Source organism: Melopsittacus undulatus, chromosome 1 (assembly GCF_012275295.1).
Source record: "Melopsittacus undulatus isolate bMelUnd1 chromosome 1, bMelUnd1.mat.Z, whole genome shotgun sequence".
NCBI classification, from domain to species: Eukaryota; Metazoa; Chordata; class Aves; order Psittaciformes; family Psittaculidae; genus Melopsittacus; species Melopsittacus undulatus.
Window position 1 is genome coordinate 11,588,237 of NC_047527.1, and position 7,560 is coordinate 11,595,796.

At 54.7% G+C, this 7,560-nt stretch overlaps 1 protein-coding gene across 1 annotated transcript; it reads right to left on the reverse strand.

The window, feature by feature from the left end:
- Nucleotides 1-462: 462 nt before the first annotated feature.
- Nucleotides 463-5,820, reverse strand: TRIB1 (tribbles pseudokinase 1). The gene is made up of 3 exons (XM_005143863.3): nt 5,399-5,820; nt 4,691-4,983; nt 463-2,690 (listed from the first exon to the last, which is right to left on the reverse strand). The coding sequence occupies exons 1-3, from the start codon at nt 5,702-5,704 to the stop codon at nt 2,222-2,224; spliced, it is 1,068 nt and encodes a 355-aa protein (XP_005143920.2). The 5' UTR covers nt 5,705-5,820; the 3' UTR covers nt 463-2,221.
- Between the last annotated feature and the right edge of the window lie 1,740 nt (nt 5,821-7,560).

Here is a 7,560-nt window from a genome sequence, read left to right on the forward strand (position 1 = left end):
ACTTTTAGTCACCTGAGATGTGATTTTCCACCGGCTGGAGCATCACATTGCCTCTCACACAGGTGCAGGATGACAGCCGTGCAGTGCCACAGCATTTTCTGCTCACAGGGTGCAGATGGAAGTGAATGCATGTGCTGAAAGGCAATAGGGTTTCTAAAGTTCGGAGGCAGAGCTGTAACTCTCTCCCTCTTGTTTATCGGATGAATAGGATACCCCATTTCACACAGCTCTAGGGGCCTCTCAAGCTCCTTCTCCAGCCCCCCCCCCCCCCCCCCCCAAAAGGCAGAATCCATCCCCCATCCCCATTCATCCCTCTGGAGACACAACCCCAGGCAGACCCTTGTAGCTCAGGTGTGATGGAGCATGCACAGAGACCACAGATGAGCAGATCCCCATCTTTTCAGATTGAACCAGGCATACTCAAGCTGTGTTCCCCTTGAGACACCGCAAGAACTGGTGACAAACCTTATGAAACCAAGTTTATTAAAACTTTCTACAAGTCAGACTTTATCATCCAGATTTCCACATACATATACATATTTACAAGTTGGACATAGTGTTTTTAGCTTTTCTGGCAGAACTTTCTACCGATATATACAAATGTACTGTTTTTCATAGAAGGGTTAAACTGTATCACAGATACAAATGTCAAGCAATCATGAGAGGTTTAGTGCAACGGAGAGCTGTAGCGCCCTGCTCTTAATGCTCATGATTCTGTCAAGTTAGTATTGCCAACAATAATTCACATTAAATTGCTCTTCGACACCTCTTATTAGGACAAAGTACAACAGAACAAGAAAATGAAACCCCCAAACAGTAAGGTATGTACAAAGTACACAGTCCATGAGGTATACATGGTATTCTCGCAACGCGTGGTGGGACTGCAGCTTGCCAGGGGTTAACCCTAAAAATGACTTCACTCGACCTGTGTCACATCAGGGACATGCGTTACCCACCTCACGGCCATTCCCGAAGCCGTGCTTTCGCCTAAGGAGTAGGGACACCTCTTTGCATAAGCCACTGGACACAAATGGGAAATGAAGCAGAAATCGTCGGCAGGACTAAGCTTTGCTGACCCCCAACCCAGGAAGCTAACGATTGAGATATATTCATTATCCACGCACATTGGAAAGACTATGAATAATCATGCAAAAAAATAAAACGAAATTTAAGGGGAAAACCATCCCTGTAGCTGGGGGCAAACAACATACCTGAATAATCAACTAAGGGCGGATGGAGATTTTACTCTTAAGACTACCTTTTTGGGGGGTAGAGGAGGGAATGAGGAGAGTGGATGTGATGTTTTTAACAGTTGAGCCTGTAGGAAAACATGACGTGTTTATAGGTACTGTACAAGATACCCCTCATCGTTTTCCAAGGAAAGGCGCCCCAGCTGATAGTGTTACGGGTCGGTAAACAGATATGTTTTGGCACTCGGAGCTAACGAGACCTGCTACTTGACAAGCTCGCAGAGGGCATAAAGTTGTATAGGCTACACCATGGTAACACAAGGCTTAAGTCTATTTAAAATGCTTTCCCAGTCAGTGAATGGAATCGGAGGGGATCCAGATGAGAGATCCACTTGTTTCTGCTTCGGAAAGAGCCACAGTGGTGGTTTGTCTTACAGGTGGATCCAGGAGCTTCATGCCTCTGAAAGCAAGATGAGCTGGAGGAGCAGCAGCCAGCAGGCAGGCGAAGACCTCCTTCCCTCGCTAAAGTGCTCTTACAGTCAGAAAGCTACTTTGCAACTCGGTGTGGCTGAGCCGATTCCCCTTCCTACCACCTGTGTCAGATTCACTCGGTTAGAGGTGCTCCTCGTGCCTCCCACCCCTACTCATCGTGGCTGGGGCTCTGCACCCCCATGGGAAAGCAGAAGGGGCCTGCCTTTCTGTCTCACCCCTCGCCAGCTGTAAGGCTCTGCAGCCAGGATGCGGCCAGTTACACCGGTGGAGGATGCGGGAGGCAGGAGAAAAGCCAAGGGGCTCTCACGAAGCTGCATGGGTCCTCCAGGGCTGGTGGGACTGACCTACCAGCAGAGCAAGAGAATGAAACTGAGTGCATTCAGGGAGCAGAGACCTATGGGTCGGCGTTTGTCTGAAAGAAGGTCACTTCTCTGACCATACTGGCACTTTAAGATGCTGTTGCGTTTGCAAACGTGGAAAAATGAAACCCTATGAAGATGCCGGAGGTGAGAACCGCTGAGGTTTGTGAGATTTTGTGGTTAGCAGAAGAAGGAACTGATATCGTCACTGTCTCCGTGGTATTCGGGAACAATCTGATCCGAAGTTCCCGTCTCCTGGTCTGTATATCCAGGCTCCAAGACTGCCTCAAACCAAGGGTGAAGCAGGATCTCCGGAGCAGTGAGTCTTTCTGAGGGCTCCCGCCTCAGGAGGCTGCGGATGAGGCATCGGGCTTTGGGAGAGACGTGGTCAGGGATACAGAACTGTCCACGCCGGATTTTGGAAAACAGAGTGCTAGGGTCCGAGTCATGGAAGGGATAACGTCCCACCAGCAGGGTATACAGCATCACTCCCAAACTCCACACGTCGGCTGATTTCCCAGAGTAAGTCCCTGTGGTGTTTAGGATCTCAGGGCTGACGTACGCCGGGCAGCCGTGCTTGTCTGAGAGCGCATCGTCTTCGCCTTTGATGATGTGTGTGTCTTCCAGGCTCTCCAGCCGCAGCTGAGTCCTAGGGGGGGCAGGAGAGGAAGCTGAGGGTTAGAAATAGCACCCAGGCACAAGGGAGCCACAGAAACCCGTGTGTCCCGTGTCCTGTCCCCCCCCTTTTTGCATTGGCATAATGAAAAGGAGAGGAAACACTGTTTAATGTGCAGTGGAGAAGCTGCCTGGACTCCTGGACCCATGTAATGGAAGCACAGCTACGTGCACAGCTACGTGCACAGCGACGCCTGCTTATTTCATGTACTGGAGGCTTTAACAGCACAGAGGGCTCTCGAGGAACACCAGCAAAGTCACCTTCTATCTACACAGCTAGCACTGTGACTGCAGGGGTTTAATTGGCTACAACGCTGCTATTTGTGATTCAGACTTTGAGCAAACAGCATCCAGCTGTATGACTTTGCAAGCTGCAAACCCCAGCTCCCTTCCCTGCTTGCAGGATCATCACCTCTCCTGAGGGTTCTATTTTAGCCTTGACTTGGTCCTTTACTCTCTGTGCCTTTCCCGAGGGTACCACGCACCCCCCACGTCCCAGCTGGAGGTGGCTCTAACCCCGACCGCAGTTCTGGGGTGCAAAAGGGATGCTCCACATGAGCAGAGCAGCCACCCCTCGCCCTGGCAGGCGCTGGCTGCAGCCTGTCCTCAGCCTGACCTCGCCAAATACCCATTGGTTCTGCGAACGGAAAATATGACTCAACGGGAACCGTGGGCCCGGGATTGGCTGCGGGAAGCCCTGAAACTGCACCTGTGCCCAGCGCAGGGCCCGCCTGCCATTGCTTAACCCTCTTCTTGCCAAACGCCGCGCACATGACACCCGCCTGTGCAACGCGATTTCCACATGGGACCCGTGTGTGCGCAATGTAACATTTCAGCAGATGTTTCACCTCCTCATGGGCGGGAAAAGCTGCAATAGTTTCCTTCAAAGGAATTGCTCTCTGTGCGTGTCAACACGCGGCTGTTTGTGTGCAAGAGGGGCAGCGCTGCTGCCTTTTCCTATCACGTTTATTAACGACACCCTGAACAGCCGCAGCCTGGTTGAACAAAGTGAAAATGCATTTTGCTCTGCTTCAGCAGCATCACCTCCAGGCTCACCCAAGCACAACCCTGCTACAGCTTTTACTTCTCTTTTTAGCTTTCCACAAGGTAACCTTAAGGTCCTTTCCAACCCTAACTATTCCATGATAAGCAACTAGTCAGAGTCAGTTTTGCTGATTAAAAGTGTATTTCTGGCTCTGCCTCACTACAAACGCAGTAAGCACTTCAGGGAAATACTGAATTCTTTCCCTAATCTAAATGTAACAGCCAGGCTCTGGGTCTCCTCTCTATAAACCTAGGCTTTAGGTGAAGTTTTATCCAAGTGCAGGATTCCTAAACCAATACTGGATGCTGTCACACCTTCCTTCCTGTGCGTGCCCACATCCATGGGCACAGGGGCACAGACAGCACTGCTCCCAGTAGTGAGGAGGGATAAAAGCCTCAAAGGACACAGCCTGTCTTTGGTGAGCAGCGTGACTCTGATGAGGGGATTCCAGGAAGAAGACCCCTCCCGAGCACCATGGCTCTCCCAAGGAAGGACCAGAGCTCCATCCAGCTCCTCACACCTCCTGGTTCCCGAGCCAGGATGCTCGCCCTCCCCAGCACAGCGCCTCAGCCTCCCTCCGCTCTGCCTTTGACTCACTTCACCCTGACCGAGGGGCACACATGACATCTTCTGGCGCTAACGAGCACCCGAACTATCGTCCCTTTGTCTGCCAGCAGGCTCCACTGAACTGCTGAATGAGAGGAAGCTCCTGGCGAGCTTCCTCCCTTTCATCAGCTCCGATCTAACCAGGACTCAGTGCGTACCGGTTAGAACCGGGACCTACTACACACACGTGATGGGGACCTCACTCTGATCGCCTGCAATGATGCCCGGCTGACACGGCAGCCGTTCCCCCTCCCTTGTGCGTCTCTGGATGTGACATTCCTCCCTCCCCACTCCCCCAGGGCCGGCTGCTGACAACCGCTCACCTTTCTTCGTTGGAGAAGACAAATTTCCTGAGCTTGAGGTCACCGAGCACGATGGCCGACTGGTGGCAGTGAGCTACAGCCGAGACGATCTGCTTGAACAGCCGGGCAGCCTCCTCTTCCCGCAGCCTCTTGCAGCTCCTCACGTAGGAGTGCATGTCCCCAAAGTCCTTTTCAAAGAACACATAGGCCTTGGTGTCCCCGAGGATGACTTCGACAACCCCGGTGATGTTTCTGTGTGACGGCAGCTGAATGTACGGCCGGATCTTGTCCTGGTAGTGTTTGAGGGGGAACACCTGTAAAGAGGAAATTAAAGCAAAATTCGTTCTCAAGGGCGTTGAAAGCAGCCGCTCGCGTAGCAACTCTCCCCAAACAATGACGAGGGAGCTGGAGGGGAGCCAGGGCTCGGCAGGAGCGCCGCTCAAAGCGGTTACCGAGACCCTTCCTGCTCGTTTTGCATGGAAAAGACGGCAACAAACCCCAGTAAAACAAAGCACCGTCCCCAGAGCCTCTCGGGGAAGGGGCTCCGAGGTAACCCGGACTTAGCGCTTCCTCCCGGCGCCTGTAAATGACTCCCCAGGCCGGCGGGCTGGGCACTTCCACCCGGGCAGCAGCGGGGGGATGTTTTGTGCGGTCCCGCGGCGCTCAGACGCACCGGGACGGTCCCGACCCCCTCCGAACCCCGCGCCCGCGGAGCGCCGCGGAGCTCACCTTGCAGCGCAGCTCCCGTCCGGAGCTGACGCTCAGCGCCCTGGACACCTGCTCCCGCTCGGCCAGCGGCAGCAGCAGGTACGAGGCGATCAGGCTGGGTCCCGGGGCGCCGCCGCCGCCGCCGGGGGACGCGGGGGAGCAGGGCGAGCCGGGCGCGCTCAGGCAGTCCGGGGGGCCGCAGTCGGCGAGACGAGGGCACTTGGCGGCCGGCGCCTCCTCGGCGGGGCCGTCGTGGAGCGGCTGGAGCCGCTTGGCCGGGGCGCTGCGGCAGCGGGCGGCCGGCAGCAGGGACGCGGGGCGGCTCATGGGGGGGTGCGGGCTCGGGCGCGGAGCTAGAGGCGGGCGGTGCGCGCTGCGCGCATCCCTTGGCTGTCCGCGCACACACCTCGGGCCGTGCCCACCATCGGCCGCTCACTCCGCGCTCCGCTGCTCGGAGGCTTTAAAAAAAAAAGGGGGGAAAAAAGCGCCTTGGTTCCTCCTCCCGGGGCTGACGCACGGGGAAAGGGGAGGAGGGAGCCGCGGGCACGCCCGCTCCGAGCCGCTCCGCTCCGCCCGCCCGCGGAGCCAGGCGGGGCCGTGGGGTCCCCCTCTGCTGCGGTCCTGCAGCAGGTCCCCAGCAAGGACACCTCGTGTCCGAGTCAGGCTGCTGAGGGTGGCAGAGCCTGGGGGCGCACCTCGCTTTGGGGGTCACCCCTTGCTTTTGGGGTTCGCTCCTTTGAGGGCCACCCCCTGCCTTTGAGGTTTGCCCCTCTCTTTTGGGGGTCACCTCTCACTTTTGGAGTTCGGCCCTTGAAAGCCCAGCGTGCTGCCAAACCCCTCAGCCCTTCACTGCCCACTTGTAAGCCCAAAGAGAGGCTTCATGAGCCCAAAGCAGAGAGGGTTTCCTATAAAGTCACCGGCACGGAAGGATGAGCATTTGTTTCTCCTGCAAAGGCAGCCCTGGCCACGGCAGCAGCGGGTTTATCCAGGGCCAGCGTGCGCCGCTGGGAAGCGGTGCCAGAAATTCCAAATGCTGCTGTAGTGCTTTCGAGACAGCATCGCCTCGTGCGATGTGTGAAAACAAAGAGTGAAGCCAGGGTGAATGCGGAGAGAAAGCGATCCCGGTTCAGTGCCCGGAGCTTCTCCTGTATACATGCACTGTGGCTTCTCCCCAGCCCCAATCCTTGCTTTTCACTAATCACTAACTAACCATCATTCATCCCAAGGTTTGCACAGTGAGGCTGCTGTGTGTTAACCATGAGCGTCAACTTAATGTGCACCATCAGAACCGCTTGGCTTTGAGTGTTTCCCATGTTAAAACTATCTGCTCTCCGAAAAAGGAATAGCATGGAGAGCAAGCAGCAGCCGCTGCCGAAGTGGCCGGTGAGGAGCAGACAGTCCAGCTCCGAACGTGTGGGTTACAGGAACAGTAAATAGATGTGCAGCCAGGGCTGTGAGTAAACAGAAGAAAATTGAGAGAGAAGCAGACAACAACTGATCCCTGGAGAAGCTGCAGACAGCTCCAGTGTTGACAAGAGTGCTTCAGAAGGCAACTCTCCAGCTTTGCTGTTTACATATATGCAAATCAGTGCTGAGGCTTCCCTAATGACGCTGGGAGCCTGCCTCTTGTTACTCTGCAGGATCAGTTCCTCTCCCGCTTCGGTTCCCAGGTCTGTTTAAGCAGCAGAAGGGCCCCATTCGGGTGCCCCAGCTCCGGAGCCCTGATGCTGTGCGTGCAGGTATTTGCTCAGATTCCTGACAGATAACTGCACCGCAAACCCGTGCATGCCTTCAGCTACTTCCAGTGTATTTTAAGAAACACACGAAACTCTTGTTCAGGATGACTCATAGCATAGCAGTCCCATTAATGCATTTAAACATGAAATGCATATGCCATAAAGGGATATCCCAGGGCCGGCATTTTCCTTTCCTTTTTTTTATTTCCCAGAAATTCAATTCTGTTAATGCCTGCAGATTGTTTCTGAGCCGTTCACCACAGCTCTCACACTGCTTCATTCCTCTCATAGGTAAAACACACTCGAGCATCCATCAGGCCCTTGTTTTACTTTTCCCTTCCTGGAAGTCTTATGACTGGGCTGCTGCTGCTGGGTGAGTTTAGCTGTAGGATGCTGCATGTGTGAGCTGCTTCCTATGCCTCCGAGAGTGCAAGGTGTGGGTGTCAG